Raw genomic sequence first — 26,118 nt, forward strand, 5'->3', positions numbered from 1 at the left:
AGGGAAGGCCAGGGCTTTACAGCCTTCTTCTGGAGGGCTTACTACTTGCTGACCTCCTGTGAGGCCTCCCTGCTGGGCCTCAGTTTCCCCCTCCTGTGCTAATCTGAACAGACACTTTTCTTTCCTACAAAGTCCTTAGAAATTCCAAGCTGAGGAGAGTCCCTCAGCCTAGTCCCTCCCCCAAGAAACAACCGTGTCTCCTCCGCCACAGCTCATTTTCAAACACCCCAAATCAGCTCTGCTGGGAAGACAGCAAAGGGCTGGGAAGGCGGAGCGCCTGGGTAGCCATCCTGTGAGCATGTGTGTCTCATCTCCCTCCCCGGCCTTATCTCCAGACCCAGCTGCAAACTTGATGTATTTATTTGCTCTGATGTGTGTAAGGGGGTGGAGCTCTGTCCAACCCACAAGTCGGCCTGCGCCCTGCTGTGAGAAAGTGACCTTCCTGCAGATGGCTGTCTACTAGCCAGGTGGGGGCCCGAAGGAGGCGGGAACTGCTATAAATCCCTCCATCCTGCCCCCATGGGGGTGAGGGGCGGTGTGTGTGTGTGTGTGTGTGTGTGTGTGTGTGTGTGTGTGTGTGTGTGTGACCCTATCAGGGTAAAGGACATTGTGGAGGGGACTTGGAGAGGTGGGGTTGGCACCACCTAAATTCTAAATGGACTAGGATCAGGAAAGGGGGGGACAAGAAGAAAGGAAGAGAAGGGAAAGGGGGGGTGTGGAAAGAGAGGAGGGTGTTGGGGGGGCCAAGAGCCTGGCCTGGGGGCCAGCACTAGGCATGTCTATTGAGAAGGGAGCTGATAATGTCTCATTGTTTGTGTTGTGTTACTGACTTGCTAAAGGTTCGCACTTGTTTAATCCTTAGGAGTTATATACTATTTATTATCAGCCTTCATTTGTGTACAGCAACTACAGCTTTAGACAGCCAGACAAACAACCCCATTTTACACTGGTCTTATCACACTGGTATGACTGGCTGGCTCTTTGGAAATTTTCTGTGGTTAGCTAGCTGGTTTTTGTAATCAGCCCGGCTATCAAGTTGAGGATATTTATAACATGTAGGAACTGCATTGTTCTCCAGGCAGCTGGTCTCAGAGAGAATTCCTTTGAGCTGAGTTTAAGGAAGTTCTCTGAGCCAAGACTGAAGGAATTTCCCCCCTCGCTTGACAACAAACGCATTTTGTATGGTTGGATAGCGACTTCCAAACTTCCTGGTTTCGTGTATGTAGATATGAGTGTGTGTGTGTGTGTGTGTGTGTGTGTGTGTGTGTGTGTGTTGTGGAGAATGAGTCCAAATTCTAGAACCTTCTCTCCACAGGCATCTTCTTCATTCAGGCCCAATGGGTCTGGAGCTGACACGTGGGTGCAGAGACAGAAGCAAAGGATGGCCTTGCCTACCTTTGCTGAGCCCCAGCCTCAGCATGCCCCTTATGTAGGACTAGGGCCTCAAGCACTCTGGAGGAGGAACATCACCGTGTCCTCCGAGGTCTGATCCATATCTTCTTTCATTTCTCTCTAGATGTCCCCACCCCCACAGCCTAGCACTCCCGTGACTTGCAGTTACTGGCACTGTCACTGGAGATAGGGCCGCTCCAGAACTTGCATGTCCTCAACAAGAGCAATAGCAAGCCCTCAGGGGATGGAAACTGGTCCCTGGTGGACAGCCAACAACCGTACAGAAACTATCGCTGTTATTTCTGACTGTCCAAACAGCCACATTCCGTAAGTACAGCCGTGTATGAAAGAAGACGCTCTTATTAGAGAAATCTAGGGAGATCCAGAGAAGGCACAGCATAGCTGCTATTAAAACCCCAGTTGGAGGAATGTGAAAATAGGGCAAAATTATCTTAAAGGATTCCTTGAGGGGCAGGTGGCAGTAATGAAACGAAAAGGAGGTTGAGAAACACTGCCCTAAAATTCGAAAAAATTAGAATTGGGATAAACTTGAGCAGCAGGGAACAGAAGGTTGAGGGGGACGGACGGGCCCTACATTTCTCAACACTTGAGACTGGATAATCAGGAAGCCACTGGGAGGAGACAGGAAACCCGCCTGTAAGCTCAAGGCCAGGCCAGGTGCCCTGTGCGGTGAGGCACACAAATGGTGCTGGTCCAGACATGGGCTCCCTGGGGGAGGGGGCCAATTCTACTTCTGCCATAGGCAAGAGAGCTGACCTTGAGCAAGGCCTTAGCCCTACTGTTCCCTGTGTTCACTGGGAGGATGAAGATGTAATAAACAGTGCAGCTGGAATTGAGACCATGAAGCTGCCTGTGCTCGTGGCTCAGGCATGTCTGCCATGCTCTCTCCATCCTCCCCTAGGAGAGCTAGGGGACCACTCACCTAGCTGCCCTGGCCTCTCACCCCTAGAGAGATCTGTGCTTGCCTCAGTTCCTCCCATGATTGGTGAGACTTGGCCCCACTGCAGAAGAGGCCTTTCTAGATGCTTCTAAAAGGTGGTCTCAGCATGTACTGGGGTGCCGCGTTGGCAGGCATTCCTCGGAAGCGTCAAGGATTCTTCCCTTCCTAAAGTCACACAGACTTGGAGACTAAAGAGTAACTGGCTGTGATTTTCCCTGGATTCCTAACCTTCACACCAGATGGGCCCCCAGTCTGACTAAGCCCGCACCTTACCATTTACGCTCAGCTGGACCCTCCCTGCTGAAAACTAGCTTAACCCACGAGCCCCCCCCCCTTTTTTCTCTTTTGGGCCCTGACCTGGCTCAGTTCTCGCTCTCCCATAGTCCTCATCCCAATTTCACCGGTTATCCAACATTTCTCCGGCCGAGACCGCACTCTTCCACATTTACAGGCTTGCTGTGCCCGTGTCTCTGCTGGCCTGATAGTTACTTAATATGGATGATAAGTAGACCTTTAAAGAATTCCATGTTAGCACCATTCTGAGCAACCGAGCCTCTGAAATCTGCAAGATTAATAGCGCTTTTGATAGGTGTTCAAATAAATATAAAAAAGCTTGAAATTTAAAGATTGTTCTCCATGGGTCAGCTACCTAAAGCCGGGCCCCTGTAGTCCCAGAAGACTACTCAGCACACTACAAAGGGTTGGGTACTTTATGCCTAGGCTACCATCCCCAGTCGTGCTGTGCACAACGGTCCTGCAAACAGCCACCTCTGGCCAGACATGTGGGCTGTGGCGCCCTCTGCTGGCAGATTCTGGGAGCAGTGCGAGCTTGGCTCCTCTTCTACCTGGGCTGATTCAGCGTCCTGACTTAATGCTTAGTGTCCCACAGGAAGGGACCTCACGCTAATTAGCCGTGCCATTCCCTTAATGGAGAATAAAGAAGCAACGTGAGACGGAAACCCCGAGTGAAGGGGAGCTGAACAAACCTAGTGTGTGCTGGGAAAGGAGTCTCAGAAGACCTGGCGTGGGGGTGGGGGGGTTGCTGAGAGGGGCAAGACCGAGGTCAGACTTTGAAGGTGGGATGGAGGAGGTTTAGGATGGCAGAACAGCAGACACCTGGGTGTCATTTGGATGTTGTGCAGGCTGGAAAAGCATGCTTGGGGCTGGGCTAAAGCAGACTTTCAAAGGACATTCAAAAGGGCGTGAGTTGGCCTTGGTTCCCAAAAGAGGGGCTGAGGCAAAGCTGAGCCAAGCTGCCCGAGGAAGCCTGCTCTTTATTCTGGCTCCTTCTTCTATTTGGTGCATCAGGAACAGAGCCAACTACTGCCCACTTCCTACAAGGTGGTGCCCGACTCTTCTTGGCTACCGCGGGCCTAGACTCCCCTCCCCCAACATAGTGCGCGTTATTATTTTGCTAAGACTTGTTTGTTTTCTTATAAAGTGGTAACTCCCATTTGCCTGTAAAATAAGCCCTCAAGTCGCAAACGCTGATCATCTCACTGGCCCCAGCAAAGATCTCAAGAAGTAAAAATATAATCGATGTTATCTTATTTACAGAGGAACTGCCCAAGGACCAGGGAGTTAACGGTGCCAGACCAGGGCCAAAGGCTACAGAGAACTGAATCCCAGTGTCTTAACTTCTGGACCCATAAGGTTTGGTTAGTGTGGGTGTGGGTGTGGCAGGGGGAGGGGGAGGGGTAATAAACCTCAACAGAATTTAAAAATGTAGCACACACAGCATATTTAAACTTTGATGTATTTTGATGAAACGGCTAAGCTGAGAGACTGAAGCATTGGGAGTGGAACCTGGGCACTTGGGACAGGAAGTGGGTATAATGGTGGTGTTGCTGAAACAAGCCTGTCACCTGGCTGGTCGCAGGAGCACTAATTCGTAGAATGCTGTGCGCTGACGCTTTGCAAGTTCCACGTTAAGTTCCATCCAGCATAGCGAAGACAACGGATGAACCACCCACCGCGGTTTCCTATGCTGCCCCTCTCTTCCAATGTTTAGGATGTAACTGTTGGCAGGAGAGAGCTCAGCAGCGAAGTGCCTGCAGGCCCTGGTCTCTGGCTCCTGCCTCCTTCCAGGAGGTAACGCTTGAAGTGGGTGCCTCTCAGCTTTGGATACCATCCCGAGGAAAGTCCACCTGTGTTTCCCTGCTTGGAAGTGAGCATCCATACCTTTAATGCCTTTAGCTCTGAACAAGGGCATGCTCAGCTGCTAGACTTGGAAAGGCTTTCCCTAAAGCCAAGGTGGGCAATTACCCTCTCACTCATGCCCGGGAGAGCCTTTCATCCCCAGGAGAAAGACGGTGTGAGAGCTCCACTAGGGAAGGAAGGCTGAGTAGAGTTAATGGTCAGAATGTAAGACCCCCGACACGGCGGTCTTAACGTGGAGACCCCCACCAAGAACCAACGAGACCAAGGCTTCGGCTGCAACAAGCAAGAGGCTTTATTATTAAGGGGACGGGTACCCGGGCGTTTCAGTCTCCGGAGAGGCTGGCGCGCCCAGCGAGTTTTTAGGGGGTCCTTTTATAGGGATTTTGGCGGGAAGCTCGGTTACAGAAGCGAAAAAGCATAGTTACAGGGCTCTGATTGGTAAATTTAAATGAGGCGAGGTTATAGCCCGGTCATCGGATGGGAACAGGGGAGTTTGCCCACTCCCTGGGCCAGATGGCCGACTATAAATATCTTGTTTGACAAGGACAAGCACGCTTTCATCTGAGCCCCAGGCCTTATCTTACCCCGGGAACCTATTATTCTAGTCTTGCCTTGCAAGATAGCGTTACTGCTGCTATGCTTGCTATGTCGGGTGCACAGGGGAGGGGGTCTTACATTCCCCCCTCTTGTTGTAAACTGAATGAAATCTTTCATTCAATGACCTCTGGTTGTGCCTGTTGGAGCTGTTGGTATTGTTGGGTTAGAACCAAGGCCTGTACAACCGATAGGTGGTCTCGGTTTCGGATGAATTGCATCAGTCTGTTAAGAACGCAGGGCCCAAAAAGTAGGAGCAGGACAATAAATAACAAAGGGCCCGTAATGGTAGATATTAAAGTGGTGAACCAAGGAGCCTTATTAAACCAGTTTTTATACCAAGTTCGTCCTGATTTAAATTGTAACTGTCGCTGTTTTAGTCTTTTTCGCAGCTTAGACATACTATCTCTGACTACTCCTGTATGGTCAGCATAAAAACAACATTTTTTCTTGAGGGCTGCACAGAGCCCACCCTCTTTCAGGAACAAGATATCTAACCCTTTACGATTTTGGAGCACTACCTCGGAAAGGGAGGTCAGGGACTGTTCTCATGGCCTGCTGTAACTGCTGAAAATGAGCAACCTGAGTGAGAGCAGTAGTCCCGGTTCCGATCCCTGCCACAAACACCCCCCCCCCCCCGACTGTTAATCTTTTTAATAGCAGTGTCAGAGTGATGGATATTGGCTCTCGGGGGTAGTGATTGATCTCCTTAAAGTGGTGGTATAGGTCGGAGGGGTCATGGGGCGAATTAGGTTCGGGAAAGTCTTATCTTTAAAGGGTTGTCGGTCTGATGTGCTTTTTATGTGTTCCCGTCTGTGTCCTTGGCCGCCTTGACGTGAGCAGCATGAATCCAGGTGGCAATTCTGTCTACCTTGAGAGCCGTCGGGGTAGTCAGGAGAACGGCGTAAGGTCCTTTTTAGCGGGGTTCGAGGTTCTTGGTCCGGTGACGTTGGACCCAGACGTAGTCTCCAACCTTATTTTGCACCTCTTGGAGGGCTCTTAGGTGTGCCTGGAGGGAAGGCCTGGTAGCAAAGGAGCCGATATCTGGGTCAGGGAAGTAAACAATAGGAACATGTGAACCATAGACAATCTTAAAGGGAGTAAGCCCATGTGGGCCAGGGGTGTTCTTAACCCTGTATTAGGGCCAGGGGTAGCAGGGCCACCCAGTCCTTAGTGCCAGCTGCAAGCGTTAATTTAGTCAAAGTCTCCTTAATAGATCTATTTATGCGCTCTACCTGTCCTGAACTCTGGGGTCTATAAGAACAATGTAATTTCCAATTAATTCCCAGTAGTTTGGCCACCTGCTGGCTTACCTGGGAGACGAAGGCTGGTCCGTTGTCGGACCCAATTACCTGTGGCATCCCGTAGCGAGGGAAAATATCATCTAAAAGCTTTTTGGAAACCACCTTGGCCGTCTCATGTTTGGTGGGGAAGGCTTCAGTCCATCCTGAAAAAGTATCTACGAAGACCAGCAGGTACCGGTATCCGTATATACCTGGTTTGATCTCCGTGAAGTCAATTTTCCAATGGGTCCCTGGCCGGTGTCCTCGGACCCTAGTTCCTGACAAATTTAAGGACTTGTTGGTATTGACCAGCGTGCAGGGCCGGCAATTGTCAATGGCTCTCTGGAGGGCCTCCTTTTTTCTTAATAGGTAAAAGTCCGTTTCTTCTTTTTCAAGGAGGGTCTTCATCTTCTGGGCGCTTAAATGAGTGAGCTTGTGGAAGTAGTCAATCAAATAGTCAGTTTTTTTGAGGGGACGACTACCTTGTCCTGGTATCGCCAATGGTCAGGGCCTTCAGGAAGCGCGCCCATCTTTTGAAGTCTTTGTATGTCGTCGTCGGTGAATTTCCAATTCCGGTCCTGCTGTCTTGGCGCTCCGGTGTCTCCTTGTAAGGAGAGCGCCTCGAGAGTGTCGAGGGGTCTTGTAGCGGCTTGGCGGGCTGTCTCGTCAGCCAGCCGATTACCTCGAGCCTCCGGAGAGTCCCCTTTCTGGTGGCCCGGGCAATGGATGATGCTGAGCTGCTGGGGTAAAAAGAGGGCCTTCAGGAGGGCCAGGATTTCAGTCTTATTTTTAATTTCTTTACCTTCTGAGGTGAGGAGTCCTCGGCGCCGATAAATTTCTCCATGTACGTGGGCTGTGGCGAAGGCATACCGGCTGTCTGTATAGACTGTTAGCCTTTTTTCTTTTGCCAGTTCCAGGGCCTTGGTCAGGGCGATCAGTTCAGCACGCTGGGCGGAGGTCCCTGGGGGCAGAGGGCTGACCCATATTACCTGGTCGGTGGTGGTGATAGCCGCTCCGGCCCGTCGTGTCCCGTTATCCAGGAAGCTGTTCCCATCCGTATACCAAACGAAGTCTGGGTGAGGGAGGGGCTGGTCAGTGAGGTCAGGGCGGGTTCCGTGGATTTCCGCCAGGACTTGCTGACAGTCATGATCCTCGGGCCCGTCTGGGAGAGGGAGCAGCGTGGCAGGGTTGAGATTGGTTATTGGCCCAAAGGTGACTCTGTCCGAGTCTAAAAGCATGGCCTGGTAATGGGTAACCCGGGCGTTGGAGAGCCATCTGTCTGGGGGCTGCCGGACCAGGGATTCCATGGCATGGGGGACTAAGATAGTAATTGGCTGTCCCATGGTGAGTTTATTAGAGTCTTTAAGGAGTAAGGCGGCTGTAGTAACCATCCGTAGGCAAGGGGGCCAGCCTGCTGCCACGGAGTCCAGTTTTTTTTTTTTTTTTAGAGAGGTAGGCTATAGGCCTTTTTCAGGGCCCCAGTCTCTGGATTAGAATTCCCTTGGCGTAGCCTTGTTTCTCGTCAATGAACAGCTCAAAGGGCTTGGTTAAATCGGGCAGCCCCAGTGCAGGGGCTGAGATTAAGGCAGTCTTAATAGCCTCGAAGGCCTGTTGATGGGTGGGCCTCCAGGCAAACATTGTTCCTGGCTTGGTAAGGGGGTACAGGGGAGCTGCCAGTTCCGCGAACCCAGGGATCCAGAGGCGGCAAAAGCCCGCTGTTCTTAAAAATTCTCTGAGCTGACGGGGGACCGCAGTGGCGGGATTTGGAGGACAGTTTGTTTCCTAGCCGGAGTGAGCCACCTCTGTCCATCCTTGATGGAGTAACCTAGGTAGGTTACTTCAGTCTGGCAAATTTGTGCCTTCTTGAAAGAGGCTCGATACCCCAGCCGTCCTAGGACTTGTAGGAGGGCGTGGGTTTCCCGTTGGCAGCTCTCCTTAGAGGGGGCTGCCAGGAGGAGATCGTCCACATATTGGAGCAATATGAGGTCTGGGTATCGTACCCTGAAGTCGGCCAAATCACGGTGTAAGGCCCCATCGAACAGGGTGGGACTATTTTTAAATCCCTGGGGCAGCCGTGTCCATGTTAGTTGCCCCGAAATCCCCAAGTCGGGGTCCCTTTATTCGAATGCAAAGAGAGGCTGGCTGGAGGGATGCAGTCTTAGGCAGAAGAAAGCATCCTTTAAGTCCAGCACAGTGTACCAGACATGGTCTGGGGATAGCCCTGTCAATAGGTTGTAAGGGTTGGGGACAGTAGGATGTATGTCCTCAACTCGTTTGTTGACTTCTCTTAAGTCTTGGACCGGCCGATAATCTCCCGTTCCGGGCTTTTTAACAGGAAGCAAGGGGGTGTTCCAGGGAGACTGACAAGGAGTCAGTATGCCTTGGTCCAGGAGTCTCCGAATATGAGGCCGTATTCCCAGGTAGGCTGCCTGTGACATAGGGTACTGCCGGATAGAGACTGGGGTGGCAGAAGCCTTAAGGTGTACTAATATGGGGGGCTGTTGGTGAGCTAGGCCCATTTCCCCAGTTTCGGCCCATGATGATGGATACAGGGCTTGCCAGTCTGGGCTAGGGGTATCGCTCCCAGGGGGGGGTCAGTCTCATACAATCTGTATTTATCCTCTAAATTTAATACCAAAGTCTGAATAGGCCGCCCTTGTGGTCCTGTCACACGAGTGTGCCCTTCTTCGAAGTGAATTTGGGCCTTGAGTTTGGTTAATAAGTCTCTTCCCAGGAGGGGATATGGGCAGTCCGGGACGTGAAGAAAGGAATGTGAGACCTTACCGGTGGCAAGATGTACTTTTCTCTCGGTGGTCCAGCGGTAAGGCTTCCCGCCAGTCGCTCCTTGCACCCAGGCAGTCTTTGTTGTCAGGGGCCCCGGTGCGGTGGTAAGGACGGAGTGCTGAGCTCCCGTATCCACCAAGAAGGTGACGGGTTGCCCCCCCACATTTAGAGTTAGCCGGGGTTCAGGGGGAGGCTCCTGACCCTGACTTTTTCAGTCTTCCAGGTTGAGGAGAGCCGCGGAGGGGGGGGTTCTACGGGGCCCTTTGGGACGCCTGGGACAGTCCCGTACCCAGTGACCTCTCTCCTTACAATAGGCACATTGGTCCTTATCCACAGGGGTTTTTCTCCGTTCTCCCTGGCCCTGACTATCCTGGCGTCCTGAAACTACGGTGGCCAAAAGTCTACTTATTTCTCTATGTTTCTTTTTATCTCTAGCATTTTCCCTCTCTTCCGCTTCTTTTTTCAATCTCTCTTCCCTTTCTTCAGACTCTTTCCTAAGCCTTTCTTCTCTCTCTTCCGGCGTCTCTCTCTTATTATAAACTTTTTCTGCCTCCTTTAAAAGATCCTGAACTGTACTTTCTTTGAGTTTTTTTTTTTTTTTTTTTTAATCTCTCTAATTTGCATCTGATATCTGGGGCAGATTGTCAGACAAGGACATGGCTAGGGTGGTGGCCTGGAGAGGGTCTTCAGGGTCATATGGAGTATAGACCCTATAAGCTTCTTTTAGACGCTCAAGGAAAGCTGACGGCGTCTCATCTGCTTTTTGAGTAACCATCTTAACCTGGGCCAAATTGGTGGGCCGCCTGGCGGCTTTTTGGAGACCCGCTATAAGCAGCTGACGATAAAGGCGTAGGTGGGCCCTACCTTCCTCAGTATTGAAGTCCCAGTCGGGTCGTTCCAAGGGGAAGGCACTGGCTATTTCATTTGGCAGCTGGGTAGGCCGCCCATTAGCTCCTGGGACGCTCTTGCGTGCCTCCAGAAGGACGCGCTGCTTTTCCTCAGAGGTAAGGAGCGTCTGTAGAAGCTGTTGACAATCATCCCAAGTGGGTTGATGGGTGACTAGAATGGACTCAATAAGGGAGGTTAGCCGGGAGGGGTCCTTAGAAAAAGAAGGGTTATTATTTTTCCAGTTATAAAGATCTGAGGCGGAAAACGGCCAATATTGTACCTGGCCACCCGTGCCAGCCCGAAGGGGGAAGGCCTGAGAGGTCTGGGGTGGAACCTCGCGCCGGCTGCGGAGTCGGCCGGCCATTGGTGAGGCCTCGGTCGCTGCGGCGGGAGCGTCAGGGTGGGCGCAGGTCTGGAGCAATCAGGTGGCGGCGGCGCAATATAGAGACCAGCCCCAGGGGAAGCCGCTGCAGAGCCCTTGGGTTCTGAGGCCGTGAAGGGTCCCCAGCATTGTGCTCCTCCCGGTTAGAGGAGCAAGGGAGGCGGGAGGCGAGCAGGGGGATAGTGGGACTGACGTCGGGAGGTAGCCTCCGTGGGAAGGGACACCCGGATCTCGATACAGTCTTGGCAGCGGAGTCAGGAAGGAAAAGGATAGATTTCGGACGCCCTCCTGGCCAGCTCCTCGCCGCCCCACCCCCGGGCCGGAGCAGAGAGTAATTCATACAAAAGGAGGGCTCGCCTTAGCCTCGGGGAAATCCCAGGGACCGTCGCTAAATTCTCGCACCTCCCTAAAAGCCCGGATTGGCGGTGCCCGCCCCGCCGCGGCGAGAGGAGCATGCGCCCAGGGTTGAGCTGTTCTAAGGCGGGCGTGGTAAGAGAGGTGGGGAAAAGGAGAGGGCTGAACGAGGAAAGGTCTGACCCATGGAGGAGGGTCACGAACGAGAGATTCCCAAGTCATTATGTAGGGGACCTGGTCCGGATGACCGTGTGGTCCAGGATCTATAATTTTGGACTTGATCTGTAGAATGAGAGAAAGGTTAAAAGTGCCATCTTGTGGCCACCCGGTATAAAGCGTAGGCCATTTAGCAGAACAAAGACTTTTTTATCTGCCCTTGCGGACTTTTACTGACACTTTGTGCGCAATGGCACGGACTTCTTTGAAATGCTGCAAAGTAAGGGTTAGCGGGGTGACAAGAGTCTGACCCATGGTACCAAAAACACAAAACGAAACACAACAGAGGAAATCTAGACGCAAAAGACCAAAAAACAGCTTGCGCGGGACGCTTGCGCCAAAACGGAGGTTGGAGACGCAGGGGGTCCGGACTTTTCCCTGTCTCCCAGATGAGGCGAATAGCCTCTCAGATGGGCCGGGGGCCCCAGATTCGGATGGGACGGAAAGTCCCTACGGAATCCCGATGGGACCGTCTCCCACGGGCACAAGGGAGGAGTCTGAGAGCCCGTCAGCTCCTCCTCTCCTTGCCAGATTCAGAGAGTCTGCGCAAACACCGAGACACGTAACGATGAACAAAGACGAAATGACAACAAGACAACAACGACAAAGCCGGCCGGCACAAAGACAAAGGCTTACCTCCCGAATTTGGGTCGATGGTCCCCGGGCGGGGGTCTCGATCTCGGTGGGACCTCCAAATGTAAGACCCCCGACACGGCGGTCTTAACGTGGAGACCCCCACCAAGAACCAACGAGACCAAGGCTTCGGCTGCAACAAGCAAGAGGCTTTATTATTAAGGGGACGGGTACCCGGGCGTTTCAGTCTCCGGAGAGGCTGGCGCGCCCAGCGAGTTTTTAGGGGGTCCTTTTATAGGGATTTTGGCGGGAAGCTCGGTTACAGAAGCGAAAAAGCATAGTTACAGGGCTCTGATTGGTAAATTTAAATGAGGCGAGGTTATAGCCCGGTCATCGGATGGGAACAGGGGAGTTTGCCCACTCCCTGGGCCAGATGGCCGACTATAAATATCTTGTTTGACAAGGACAAGCACGCTTTCATCTGAGCCCCAGGCCTTATCTTACCCCGGGAACCTATTATTCTAGTCTTGCCTTGCAAGATAGCGTTACTGCTGCTATGCTTGCTATGTCGGGTGCACAGGGGAGGGGGTCTTACAAGAACACTTGGCTTTCAAGATTTAAAGGCCGTGACAGCAGTGATGGGACAGGACTTCCTTTTGTCACAAGTCCATGATCAGCTGCAAGTGAAGACAGCCAGCCTGGTGGGACCGGGAGTCAGTGGTCCCTGTCAGGGGTAGGCTGAGGGGAAGACATGGCCTCAGCACCATCTTGCTAGGACAGCCAGGCTAGGCTTTCAACTTTCTTTCTGCTCCCATCCTCGGTCCCAACCAGAGTCAGAACATGAATGGGTAGGTGTCAGAGGTCAGAGGTCAGCCTACTGTGGCAGGAATGAGCTTCTATGGAAATGCCTCAGGGCAGCAGATCTCAACCTGTGGGTCACAACCCATTGGGGGAGGGGGGAGGTGTCATCCGATCCTTTCACAGGGGTCACCTATCAGGTATCTTGCATACCAGATAGTTACACTATGAATCATAATAGTAGCAAATCACAGTTACAAAGTAGTAATTGAAGTATTATGATTGAGGGTCACCACAACAGGAGGAACTGTATTAAAGGGTCACAGAATTAAGAAGGTTGAGAACCACTGCCTTAGAATGCCACGGGATGAGCCAAGGGCGTGGGCACACAGGCATAACCTATGTAAAAGCAGAGGCCATCAAGCTGTCAAGACTGGTACTCTGGGCTATCTGGAAAATACTCTGGGAGCAGAGAGCAGGGAATAGGTCAGGGTGAGGAGGTGGATGACAACAGCAGTTTGGCCAACCACTGGGAACAGCTGACCTCTATGATGACCATAAGGTTGGGGACCAAAGGCTTGGAGTGAGCGCAAGGGCTCAAGGGTGTGCATGTTTCTTATCTACTGCTCCAGCGACCTGCTGCCCGTGCCTAAAAGCCCAGGATGGCAGGGCTGGCTGGAGACTGAGATAATAATGTAGGTCAGCCAGCCCACGTCACAGAACAGTGGAGCTCTGGCCTTTTCCTAATCATAATCAATATATACAGCCAGGGGCTTTGTCTGCTTCCTTTTGGGTGGGGGGTGGGGAATGTATAGTCTGTGACAGCAACAATGCTCAGCGTTGAGCATATAGAGCCACCTGGAGAACCCATTAACACTGTGGGTCTGCCTACTCCAGAAAGCCTGAGTCCGGAGACCTCCAGTAAAGCCCACGGGTTTGCCTTCCCAAGCTAGCCATGCCAGTGCTCCACTGGATGTCCCTTGGAAGGGCTGAGTGCATGGAGGAGTCACGAGGCCCTGATGGACAAAGAACAAAGCCTGAAAGGTCGGTCTGTGGAAACAGGAATATGGATGGACTAACAGCGTCTAGCTCTACGGCTGCTGGAAGGCCTCTTTGGAATGAACGTTCTTGGAGGAAAATAAAAGTGAATACGGTTGGCCTCTGGACCGTGGGGGCTGGAAGATCCCAAATTCATAAGGGCAATTTGGTTTGAAAGGCACTTTGAGTGCCCACGGGGCTGCTGGTATAGAGGTCAGCGTCACCTTAAGGGTTATCAGTTGTGGGTTATCAGCAGGTCACTTGGGACACGGCTTGAGCATCAGGGAAGAGCTGCAAGGCCACCCGTGGTAGTGGTGAGTGGGGCCACATAAGGGCCAATCAGAGCCCAGAGGCCATGCGTTCTTTGCATGTCTCCCTGATTCTGGCTTCCAGAGGGAGGTCTAGGTCTGGGGTGCCTTTGGTGTCTGCTGCAGGAATTTTAGGAAAGAGAGAGAGAGAGAGAGAGAGAGAGAGAGAGAGAGAGAGAGAGAGAGAGGGAGGGAATCTGGTTCCAGAGAAAGGGCACCTATTCTGTACTAAATGACAGCTCTGTATGAGATCAGGACCTAGGAATGGAGTGAGGGGCGGGGCCTGGCTTAGGGGTACCCCTCCCTTTGTGCCTACCAGCCAAGTTGTGGCCAGCGAGAGGAACAGAGTTGCCTTCTGCCCTGGCTGGGGCGTGCCTATGCAACAGTCCTTCCATGTAGGTGCTCAGAGCCTGCAGGTGTTGAGCAAGCTGGGTGGACGCCGATGAGGTGGCCTGCAGGCTCAGATAGCAGCCGTATTTCTTCAGCCCCTCCTGCCTGTCCCTGCGGTATGCAGTCAGCAGTTCTAGGAAGCTCACATTGTGGAGGGCCAAGAGGCGGGCCTCAGGCAGGGGCAGGACGTTTGCCTGAACTAGGGGCTGCAGGGAAGCAAAGCACTTCAAGTTACTGAAGGGGTAGATATGCTGGACCAGCTGCAGTCCCGGGGAGACCTCAAGGAGGCAGCACAGGTCTCGCATGGCCAGCACAGCAGCCAGGGCGCTCCTTTCGCTCATGTTTCTCGCCAGGTAGGTCTTGGCTAGGTTCCTGAGTTTGAAGCTGCTGGCGCCCGGTATGCGTTCCCGGATGAGAGGCAACACAGCCAAGAAACCCGAGATGGCATCCTGGAATTCCTGAAGCCTGTTAATATTATCCAGGGCCTGGAAGAAGATGGGGAGTCCGGGACCCCACAGCTTAGAACAGGCCAAGATGGGACGGCGCATGGAGATGAGGAAGCTGAGGAAGTGCTGCAGCCCCACCTCCAAGGAGACGGCCTTCGAGTAGACACTGAAGGCCTCAGGCTGGATCAGCACTCGGAACTTGTTTTCGCGGTTCACAGCTGCCAACTGGCTAATTTTCTGGGCTAGGCAGGAAAGAAGGGCAGGATGAGGTTTCAGGGTTCAGGAAGCAATGGGCTGGGTGCAAGGGGCCAGGCTGCTGACCCACTGTCTAGGGATCCCACCTTGAGGCCTGCTGGCAGGCGCCAAATACCCTCTGTATGTAGTTTTTGCTTCGCCCATCTGACAGGAATCTGCTTCCTGTCTCTGTTGCTCTAGAGTTTGCCCTTAGAACTCTGATCCTTTTGGATTTTCTCAGCCTCCACCTCCAACAGAGACTCCAGAGTGTTTCTTATGGGCCTTCTACTCTCCCTATTCCTACCTCCAACCCCATCAGAGCTCTGGGCTGCACCCCCCCCCCCAAAGAGCATGGCCCAGAGTCTCCCCCTGAAGCCTGAAGATGGCTTGTCCCTGCTATGGAGACCTGATGTTTCTGGCTCGCCCCAGGAGCAGGGCTCATAACTGACGGCCAGGGGAAAGGATCAGAGCTGAGGAGCCCAGGGCAAGGACGACAGAGAGGAAAACAAGGGACTTCCAGGAGAAGCAGTCACAACTCTCTGTGAGCTGGGTTCTATAGGTCTCCCCACGTATCCATTTGTGAGCTGGGCCCTGTTCTGGGAAATGTGTGATCACAGCCCAAGGTCGAGTGTGGAGTACTTGTCAACAATGAGGCCACACACTGTTCCCAGCCTCTCTAGAGAGAGAGAGGTTTTGTCAGAAGTGAACCTCTGAGTTACCTGTCTCCCTCCCATGCCCAGGTTCCACTCCAGGCAGATGTGGCATCCCAGGTGGGTCAGAGGCCTCTGTCCACTTAGCTGTCATGGCCTGCCAGTGCTAGGAAGATGGCTGGAGCCTTACAAGTGGCTTTTCCTACATTCCCCCCACCCCCACCCCCTGGGGACTCAGAGACTAAGCTAAAAAGAGCTGGGGTAGCTCTTGGAGAACCCACTTTCATTGTCAATCTTGAGGTCAAAGAAAACCAGGGTCCTGTCTTCTGAGTGGGGTTCAGAGAGGCTCTCGTCCAATGCCTTGAGAGAATTGGGGCCCTCCAGCTGGAGGCCGCTGGACTCGCTGCTGTTGTCGTCCAGTTCGTGGGAGGACTGCAACACAAAAAAGTCAATAGGTCAGGAAGTCAGAGGCCTGAAGGTCCAAGGCAAGGGGAGCCTGCGCTCTGGAGCAAGTGTGCACACAGGAAGATGTAGGGATGCTACCAGCTGGCACAGTAAGAGCCTCTTTGTGCACAAGAGAAGGTAGATTAGTGGTGCTACACAGATGCGTGTGCAGGTACAAATTGGATGCATCATGTGGAAGGGTCACACACGTGAACCAGGGCACACAGATTTAGGAAGGGAAGTGTAAAAGGGCAAGACCATGCAAGCGAGCATGAGTGTGTACAGATGTGCATGTGGGCACACGTGCGTGAGATTATATGAATCTATGAACTGTGTTGACACAAGTATGTGTAGTGTGAGATGGGAGTGGGGTGACTCTACCCGCATTTTTTTCCTGGGGACTCAGAGACTAAGCTAAAAAGAAGTAGGGGTAGCTCTTAGGGAACCCACTTTCATTGTCAATCTTGAGGTTAAAGAAAGTCAGGGTCCTGTCTTCTGAGCTGGAGGCGCTTGTCCAATGCCTTGAGGGAACTGGGGGGTGGGGCAAGTTATGCCTGCTTGTGATAACTCAGGGAAGTGGCTGACAGCTCTGGTGGGCAAGGGCTGCCATAGCTGCTCCTAATTTCGTCTCTCTGAGCAGACTCAAAAGAAGCATCACAGGTGAAGTCAAAGGATAGGGGCCTCCTCTGCAACTCCGGGTGATGTTTTGGGAAAGGGAAGGAACCTGGCTTTCCTTGCCCTCCAAGCCAGCCTGACCCACGATGGCTTGCATTATAGGGAAGACAAGGGCTGCTTGTAGGTGGACATGTAGGTGGACACATGTTCGCTGGCTGGGAGATGGCCCTGCCCTGAGCAGCTCAGGACCTCAGGTCCTGAAGGTGTCAGCTGCAGAGAGGAGCCTTAGAGCTCCGGGACCCACCCTAGGCTTGCACTAAAACTCTACTCTCCCGGCATCAAGGTTGTCCTGGCTGGAACACCATTTCAAAGGCCCCAAAGACAGGAAGGGCTCTCTCCACCTGAGATTTTCCCAAGGACCTGGGGATATAAACAAGATAGAGCCTCAGAGGATAATATATGTAGTCAGGCATTAGCACGGCAGATGAATGCCCTATGAATAGCCTTTGGACACTGGCTGTAGCCCAGGAGGAAGAGACGAGGCCAGTGTCTCTGGGCCAGATGGGCAACTACTAGGAAAGAGCCCAGATCAGGTCCAGGACTCTCTGCTTACAGATTGCTCTGGTCTCAACCAAGCTATCACCCGGGGCTGGGGCTTGAACAACAGGTTGCATACCTGCTATCCCAGCTGGGGTTTTTTGTTGTTTGTTTGTTTGTTAACTGGACACAAGCTAGAGTTATCTGAGAAGAGGAACTACAATTTGGGAAAATGCCTTCCTCAGATTGGCTTGTAGACAAGCCTGTAGGGCATTTCCTTAATTAGTGACTGAGACGGAGGGGCAAAGCCTTCCCGGGCACCTGGGGTGATTAAGAAAGTGGGCTGAGCAAGCCAGGAATAGGAAGAGGGTAAATAGTAATCCTCCACAGATTCTGCCCTCTCCAGCCAGGGTGTTATCACCCATCCTTCCCAAAGACTTGCTTTCCACAAACCTTCAGCCAAGAGAAGTTGGTCTTGCTCACTAGAAAGCTAACCAGGGCCGGGCTTTCCTACAGGAGGCTGCTTTTCACTCAACATACATCTTGTAGCTCTGTACCAGGCATTCCAACTTCCTCCCGGCTCGCCTTACACCCAGAGACCCTACATTGCTCTGCCATCCCTGTGAGGAGACCTTTCTGGAAGCGTCTTCCTAGTTCCGAGCTGAGAGCAGTAGACTCCGTCCTCTGCTCCACGGAATAATCCAGTCATTTTCTGTCTGTGGCTTCCAGTGTGTGTCCCTTTGTTCAGGGTTTCTGGCTGTAGACTCCCCATATCTATCCTCACAACTTGAGTGTAGGCAGAGCTGAGCCACCTGGCCATGCCTGCTCTGGTCTGCGTTCACTCTTGCCAGGTGCTGAGGAGCTTTATCACTGGCCCAGCCGATACTGCTACCAATGACACGGCACACGGGCTTCCTCTTCCTCGGTCTTCCTTGCTTCAAACATTACTGCAAAAGCCCCATTGTGGCCCCAGGTGCTCCCCCCCGGACTCCTTTTTTCTGGCAATGTCCCTTCGGGTCTTGAAGGTAGTCTTCAGAGCAAGACTCCTGGAGTGCCACATGGCTGTACCTCCTGGTTACTGCCTTCGTGTCTTCACACCACATTGGTTATGGCAAGAAATCTCATTTCTAAGTCTGCCTTGTCTGAGGGAATCTGTGGGCATCTCACTAACAGGATGAAAGGAATGGCTGGGTCTGTGTTTAACCCTGGACACAGCCCTCCTCCCCCCCTGCCCCCCCCACCGCCACAGCCCACCACTGGGAAATGCTCTGCACCATGGCAGATGCTGGTCTCGCTCCTTTTAACTCTCAAACCAGCTTGGCAGTAACAGACCATTTAAGCAAGACATTCCTAAAGACAAGAGCCTATAGGAAAGGCACGTAGTGTCTGGTATTAGCATCTTTCCCTCCTGGCTGAGCAAAGGAGCCTTGGGTCATCCTGGCAGCCCTCACTTCTCCTGGCTTATCCCAAGAGTAGCTGGATGGGGAGGGAGGGAGGGAGGGAGGGTGAGAGAGAGAGAGAGAGGGATCAAGAAACTTGCTTTTGGGGGGAGGAGAAGTGGAGGTAGAAGGGGATAGGGCTGAGAAAAAAGAAGTCTCACCCAGGGGAGAGAACAGCAAAGGGAAAGGTGAAATGTTTTTAAAGAAACTGTGGAGCGATAATGAAAGCCCAAGGAACAGGATGGGGAACACTGTGGGCTATAACTCTCTCCCTTCCCTGTTATCTGACGGAAGCAAGAGACACCCTTTCTCACTATGTAAATGTCACTTCCTTCACAACAAATGAACACCTCTTTCACCCAGATGTACAGGTGAACTCCCTAGTTCAGTGGCGCTTGACTTTGGCTAGGCCTTAGGCACACAGGAAGTCCAGGCTGCACATGGAACAGTTCAATTAGAATCTGTAGAGGGTATTATCCAGCAATGTGCAATCGCTTAAACCCTTCAGTGCCCAGCCAGGCTTGAGAACTCCTGGTCTACACAGGCACTGATTGCATGTTTGGGAAGCCAGCATTCAGCTTGAGGGGCCATCTGATATCTTTCTTCAGTGCTCGGCAAGAGCTGTGATCCTGATGGGCTTTGTCAGCTTTAGCTATAGCTGGCCTCAGTTTAGCAAGACACATGCCTCTCTGAGGCTTACAGACACAAACCCTTAGCTCTTGCTGTCCTGAAGGCCTTGGAGACCCAGCACAGATATTAGCAAACCCGACTATCTGATTGGCTGTTATGACCCTTCCGCCTGCTGCTCCAGCCTTTTTTAAAGTAGGTAAATGGCTCCACCTTCTCAGCCAAGCACCTGCCTCCTGGTCTCTGATATGCATACTCATCATGACCACGGTCAGTCATATCCCTGCATCAACACCTGCTTGTGGGTCTCCCTTCCTCTGCCCAGTCATCATTGCTGGGTCTGCCACAGGCTGCCCCGACTCTGGCTGGATCCCTTCTTGTTTGGTCTTACTGCTACCAAGGTGTCTAGCTACCTGTCACAAAAATAGATGAGAACAGCTGTGTCATCCGCCCTGACTCTTCAAACAGTGGCCTTGGCTTGGTGCAGGGCTCACCCGCCCTTCCAGGGTTTAAGCAGTTTTTGTCCCATGGACTCTACAAGAGATTAGGATTTGCCTTCTGGGCCAAATCCGAGACATCACCCCACCCCCCACCCCCCCACCCCCGTGGCCTCGCCCAGCCAGGGTGAGCTTTTTCAAAACACTCCTCCTCACCAGTCTCTCCCCTCAGACGGGGAAGTCTTGTACCAGACAGAGCTGCAGACCATACTGAGCCTGCCCCTGCTGGCTCATTTGGAAAAGGTGTACTTCAGCAGGCCGCTACTGTAGAACAGCCCCTCCTCGTAAGGCAGAACAAAAGTCCTGCAGAGAGGCTATGGGGATGGGTAGCCTGGAGCACTGTCTGCCTCCAGGCTGCAGAGTGGGGATTTGTGGGGAGGTGTGTTACAGTGCCTGGGGGCGGGGTGTTGGAAGGGTCCTAGAAAATGAGAGTGAAATGCAATGGGGCACCTAGTTTATTTCTAAGTTTGGGGCTCCTGTGATGGTTCGTTTTATACACACACACACACACACACACACACACACACACACACACACACACAAAAGCAGCAGGTTCTTCTCTTCTGCTCCCCAGGCTTGCTGTGCACCATGAGCAATGCCTTCTAGCTGCCCACCTCTTCCTAACCGGACATGTGTATCTCCTTCCTCCCTTGGTGGCCCTGATACCTCACTGGTGATGGCTTCCCTCTTAATCTCTGCACCTGCTACACTGCTGGTGGCATCTCCTGAGCTAAACTATGCCCACTGTGAAACTGCTAGAACCTTTTTCTCCACTGTTCTTTCTAGGTTTCCACTTCCATCCAGGGTCAGTAGCTTGACCTTTGCCAAAGATGATGAGATAGCAAGACGTGTCCAGGGAGCAGAAGCGTGTAAACCGTGGAAGGTCAAGAGTCACATTCTGGCTCGAGGTGAGAAACAATTAAGAAGGGTACCTTGGGCTCTCAGCTGGTGTACCGAGGCAGATGGAGAGGTGAGAGAGAAAAGAATGTGTGTGGCACCTATGGGGCTTGTAGGCAGAAGGCCCCGACGTTCTGGTCTAGCAGGCAGGAGAGGCATGGACATCAGCTCTTCCTAGACAACAACCAGTCAGAGTGGGCTGCGCTTACTCAGAGACTGTACAGAGCACTGGGGAAAGAAGGCCCGGAACCAAAGCCAGGATGCCAACCTTTACAAGAGCAAGGAGACCCGGAATGGAACAACCAGAGATGCAAAGAGAAAACAGAACTTCTGAGGAGGTGCCGGCCCAGTCAAGAATGCTATGGACTACCTAGGACCACTGTGCTGAGAGGCCCGGAGCATCCCTGGTGCTAACTGGTAGAGGGTGTAGGCATGGTGGGGAGGTGCAGTAAGTGGGGTGAGAGGGGCGATGTGAAACACAGGCCCAAGGGGAAACAGAGGAATCAGAAGACATGAGGATGGGCATGAAATAGTGAGGCTTCCCACAGGGCAGGGGCTGGGCTAGCTGGGCCAGGGCGCAGACGTGGGTCTTAGAGGCAGGCCAACTTCTCATCCAAGCAGGCAGAAGGCGCAGGTGAAGGGAAGTGACAACAAATCACATGCAAATCTGCAATTACGTAGCCGACACCAACCTATTCTCATGCTGCCTGCCGGAGTCCAGCTCCAGTGAGTTCAAAGACCCCCGAGAACAGAGAAAGAAGGGTTTCTGATCCTCCCAGGAACAGAAGGTAGAGTCAACAGGTTAGAGTGAGGGTCAGGATGAAGCCCAGAGGAGAAGGGTCCCTGGGGAGCCAAATGAAAGCAAGAGGGCAGAAGTCCTTTGCTCTTTGCCTTCCTGTGTGGCTTTTCTCCAATACGTCTCCAGGGGGCAGCAGAGAGTCAACAGCTCACCACCACCACCACCACCACCACCACCACCACCACCACCCATCTCGGTGGTTGTTTCTGCCAGCAGTTGTTTCTGTGGTGAGTTAATGATTGAAACAGGAAGAGCTGGAGGGAGGTGATGGCAGGTTTGAGGGCTCAGAGAGCATGGCGCTGTGGTCTCAGTCAGAGCAGTCTGTTGATAGATGGTGTCCAGGCACATGGTATGGCCTTATGGTTGGTGGCAGCTGAAGTGACAGACTGAGGATCCTGGAGAGGTCAAGGAGTGGAGGTCAGATGGTGGGTGTTGAAATCAACCAGGAAGAAAACATGACATGAGGGGGAAGAAGAAATCTAGCAGGGGCAGACGGTCCTATCTTCCCTCCATGGATGGGGAGGTGAGCAGATGTCTGAGACAAACAGAGGAGATAGGGTGATAGCCTAAGAGCTGCACCCCAAGGCCACCAAGCGATAGGCTGTTAACAGTACAGGCCTTGCCCTAATTCCCACTTTGGATGCTCATGAGTGTGGAAGGAAGAAAGTCATGGTCTCGCCCAGAGAAGGACTAAGTTCCATGTAAGGGAGAAGACAAATGGCCCTGCAGGAAAGATCCTGCGTGGGAGCTGATGTCCACGGAATAAGGGTTCACAATGGAGGTCATTTAGCAACTGTTTATTGAGCAGTCATACCTGCCAGGACTTGGGCAGGGTATCTGGCCCCAAGATTGCAGAGAATGGGACGGGGTGGCAAGCGGCCATGGAGGAAGGAAAAGCTCAGGTTCTCAGGAGCCCGTCTGATAGAGGGCCCAGGCCTGGACCGGTAGGAATGCAGTTTCTTGGGTGGATAGGGCAGTGGTAATGAAAAGACTTCAAAGCGGGCCTTGAACTTGGGGATTCTCCACTGGGGCTTCGTTAGAATTTCTTGGGGGACCTGCTATATGAGCAACACTTATGGAAGAAGCATTAGCCTGAGAAGCCATGGAGGAATGAGGGAAAGAAAGTTGCAAAGCCATCGGTGAGAATCGAGGGAGCCCCAGAGGGAGTGTCCGAGGGACTGGAAGGCTCTGCGCATCCAGCCGTCTCCTGACGCCCCTCTGTGTGCGAGCATCAGCGGGATGCCTGGGAAGACTTATGATGGCAGGGGCGATGGCCTGAGCTACAAAATGAAGCCTGTGTTGGAGTGTAGTAACTCTGGGGCACAGGCCATCAAGAGTGTGATGAAGGCAGGTGGCTCTCCTTGCTTTGTGTAAGAAAGTGCAGATCTGAGAGATGACGGCAGCATACTTCTGGCAAGTGGTAGGCCGGCTGGGAGACACGGCAGCTTGCTCAGTGGCTTGCTCAGCAGGATGATGAGAAGACCAAACTGGTGGATTCAGGTGTCTTAGTGCAGACTTCAGGCCCTGCTGGGGTAGGAGGTCTAATGCAGGTGGGAGGCTTTTGGGGTGCTCAGCAGGGAGGAGCGTGCTGGTGAAGAGGGCGCTGTGATGGTATCCGATGGCTCTGCATGCTTCCAATGAGGAATCTCAGACTGTGTGTGGGCTTGGGGACCTCCAGTCTAACCTCTCACTCTACTCAGGTGTTGCTCTCCCTGGACACTTAACAGCCTAGTCTCTGATAACGTACCTGCAAGTACAGAAGACTCACTGGTTTCATTATAAACCTGCCTGCTGCCATGCTCCCTGCCATAAAAGGTCATGGACTTACCCTCTGAAACTATAAAACCCAATAACCCCTGAAAAGGGTACTGATGCCTATAAGATGCCTTTGTCATGGTGTCTCTTCCTAGCAACAGAAAAGTAAATAAGACATCCCCATTATTTGTTGCCCATGGACACACTATCCATCACTAGCCTTCACTGACTAATGCTGTTGTTGTCTTGTTTTTCAGAGAGGATCTCTCTACACAGCCCTGGGTGTCCTTGAACTCACTATGTAGAACCAGACCAGCCTTGAACTCACAGAGGTCCATACCTGCTTCTGCTTCCCAAGTGTTGGAATTAAAGGTGTGAACCACCATGCCCGGCTCATTGATGAACCAGGAAATGAATTCTTGCCCAACTTGCCTCATGGAGAACTTAGAGGATAGGAAATACATAAGGAAGCTCTAGATGAGGGCTTTGGCTATTCCAGAGGATAGCCAGGCCCTGGAGGCAGCAGTCCAGCAAGCAGCGCAGAAGCATCCTTGCCTCATTCAGTGAGAGGGCTAGGGTGCATGCAGCTGGTGCTAGAAAACTGTCCTTGGTACAGCTTAGGCTTTTCTTGCCTTCCTGGGAAATTTTTTCCCAGGTGCCAAGTGAGCCTGAGAGTCACCTGCTGTGGCTATGGCCTTTAGGACCTGAGTGAGGGGAGACAGGAGTCCTAGGCTGAACTCCGAGTTACTCACCAGATTCTCGGCATCTGAGCCTTCTGAACTGCTGATCACCACGATTCGTTCCTCTGAAATGGAGAGGGAGTGGAAGCATTAAATCCTTCCTGGGATGTCCACTGGCTGGGGTAAGACATCCAGGAGAATGCTTGCAAGCCAAAGGGTTAGGGCAATGGATGGATGCCCTGTCCCACGTGCGTCAGGAGGAGATGGAGTCTTTACGTCCCCCAAAGCACGGTGTTTCACACTGGCAGCGTTTTGGGGGAAAGGAGGCAGAACTAGGGCATAAGCCCCTCAGGCGTCCCCCAGCAAAGTACAGGGTAAACTCCCCCCCCCCCCACCACCACCATACTCAATGGCAGCTCAGAGCAATGGGAACACAAGAATTCTGATGGCTTTGAGTGGCCAGGTGGGGCCTGGGGATGTTCCGGATGTCTGAAAGCAACATGAGGGTCTTACCCAGGTGCCTCCCTGCCTGATGCTCCTACCTGTTTCTCCTGTGTTGCGGGTGACATGGTTGTTGGTGGGCAGGAGGGTCTCTCTTTCCAGGATGGGGATCTCAGGGCTGGAAGTCCCATCCAGATGGGGAGGCGGCACCACCTTGGAGGTGCTGGGCTTGGGCTGCTCAGGGGAGCTTGTGGCCAACCTGTCCTCACTCTCCTCTAGGGACTCCATCTTGATGAGCTTCCTGGAGCAATCCTTGTGGTTGCACTTCCTCTTCGTGGGAGAGATTGTCTGAGAGGCCTCCTGCACAGCGGGGAGTCGGGGGGGGGTGGTGACTCAGGCGCCACCTGTGTTGGTGGGCTGAGACCCAGAAGTTGAGTGCCAGGGCCCTATGGCAGGTTTTTGCTATCCCCTCGTCTCTGCAAACAGGAAGCCCTCTCTCATTGCCACGCACACTGGTCACGGCCACTGGCAACGGTCTCTTATCGGTCTCACAGCTTTGGCTGTCTCAGCATCCCAGCTGGGCTGAGAGTGCCTCAAGCTTATTGTGAGCTTCCTAGGGGAGCATCCCAGAGTAAATGGAGAATACGGAACAACCTCACTGTTGGCTGGAGTCTGAGCCTTTCCAGTTGAAGCAGGACTGAGTAGGGGAGCTTACCTCTCTATAGGTGGAGCCCCTCATAGAGAAGGCATACAGTGGCACGGGGTGTGCTCCAGGCACTGACTGTACCACAGCCACAGGTTGGGTCTGAGACAGCTCCAGGGCCTGATCCTGTGCGCTCTGTACTTCGTTAGGCTGTACAATCAGGTAATGAGCAAGTCAGAAATGACCAGGGACCTTGGGCTTACAACCTGCCTCAGTTGTAAGTTTCTTAGTTCCAGTGGAAGAGCTCGGTGCGACAAGGAGTTCTTCCCAAACCCTCCATGATGTCACCTCCTTCTGACATTGGGTTGCTGGTATCCAGGCAACCACTTCATTGTGTGTGTGTGTGTGTGTGTGTGTCCTGACAGGGCAGGAAGACACATCAGGGACCACGGTGCCCAACTCCTCTGAGCATGCCTGATGACCAGCCTAGCTTGCATGCCTCTAAAGGCCAGCTGCTTGCTGTTGGGAGCGGCACCTCCCTCAGCAGTGAGAAACTCCCGAGCCCAGCTTCCCACGAGCTTGCTTCTACCCTTGAGTCTCAACTCTGTCCAGCAGCTATCACACACGCTGGAATTACTTAAACTCACCGGGCCTCAGTCCCCCACCATAAAGTGGGATAATAACAATCGCCTCATATGGCAACGGGGATGAGATGTGCCGAAAGCCATCAGCATGCCTAGAAGAATAACTAGTACTTTCAGAGCCCCAGTAGTGGGAGGGAATGAGGAATGAATCATGAATACAATACTGGTTTGATTACTATTCCATGTCAGACCTGGTGTTCAGTCCTTTGTGTACCTATCTCAAAATGAAGCAGGAGCAGTTCCTCAAAAAGCGAAAAAGGAGCCAGAGAGGCAGCTCAGGGGTTAAGAGCACTGGCTGCTCTTGCAAAGGACCCAGGTTCAATTCCCAGCACCCACAAGGCAGCTCATAACCAGCTCATCCCCAGTTTTAGGAGATCTGTTGCTCTCTTCCAGCCTCTGCAGGCACTGCATATATACGGTACACTTACATGTAGGCAAAACACTCACACACATAAAATAAAAATAAATAAAATTTTTTTAATGAAAGAATCACCACATGGCGGAACCATTTACTCCACGGTACCAGCTCAAAAGGACTAAAGGGAGATGTTCAAATGGCAAACTTGTACATGGGGCTGGGAAGGCAGTTCCATGGTAAAGGGTCTGCCCACCATGTACCGAGCCCTGGATTCGATCTTCAGAACAGAGG

The 26,118-nt window shown here is 52.6% G+C and overlaps 2 protein-coding genes and 1 long non-coding RNA gene across 8 annotated transcripts in view; 1 reads left to right on the top strand and 2 right to left on the bottom strand.

Annotated features, from left to right (window-relative positions):
* Positions 1-291: 291 nt before the first annotated feature.
* On the top strand, positions 292-23,807 carry LOC311597858. Of its 2 annotated transcripts, none has more exons than XR_014779372.1 (4): positions 292-467; positions 1,517-1,719; positions 20,397-21,533; positions 23,319-23,807. It is a non-coding gene; the product is annotated as an uncharacterized lncRNA (long non-coding RNA). The 2 variants fall into 2 exon arrangements; XR_014779373.1 differs by having other exon boundaries at positions 20,397-20,518.
* On the bottom strand, positions 4,782-7,781 carry LOC311597855 (uncharacterized protein; the record flags this gene model as incomplete). Of its 3 annotated transcripts, none has more annotated exons than XM_084782352.1 (2): positions 4,782-6,151; positions 6,603-7,781. In XM_084782352.1, one exon carries the CDS (start codon positions 7,779-7,781, stop codon positions 6,840-6,842), a length of 942 nt encoding a protein of 313 aa, XP_084638478.1. In that variant the 3' UTR covers positions 4,782-6,151; positions 6,603-6,839. The 3 variants fall into 3 exon arrangements, with proteins under 3 accessions (XP_084638478.1, XP_084638477.1, XP_084638476.1); XM_084782351.1 differs by having other exon boundaries at positions 6,460-7,781; XM_084782350.1 differs by having other exon boundaries at positions 6,421-7,781.
* Positions 12,190-26,118, bottom strand: part of PML (PML nuclear body scaffold) — a 29,228-nt gene continuing 15,299 nt past the window's right edge. Inside the window, exons 5-9 of one of the 3 annotated variants that reach the window (XM_084782335.1) lie at positions 24,898-25,035; positions 24,284-24,542; positions 23,814-23,866; positions 15,733-15,883; positions 12,190-14,809 (exon numbers count right to left, since the gene is read on the bottom strand). In XM_084782335.1, coding sequence (XP_084638461.1) covers positions 13,983-14,809; positions 15,733-15,883; positions 23,814-23,866; positions 24,284-24,542; positions 24,898-25,035 — 1,428 coding nt within the window. In that variant the 3' untranslated portion in view covers positions 12,190-13,982. The remainder of the gene's footprint in view (positions 14,810-15,732; positions 15,884-23,813; positions 23,867-24,283; positions 24,543-24,897; positions 25,036-26,118) is intronic. The other 2 variants (XM_084782337.1, XM_084782336.1) reach the window with 2 other exon arrangements.

Source organism: Acomys minous, assembly GCF_964271855.1.
Source record: "Acomys minous genome assembly, chromosome: 5".
NCBI classification, from domain to species: Eukaryota; Metazoa; Chordata; class Mammalia; order Rodentia; family Muridae; genus Acomys; species Acomys minous.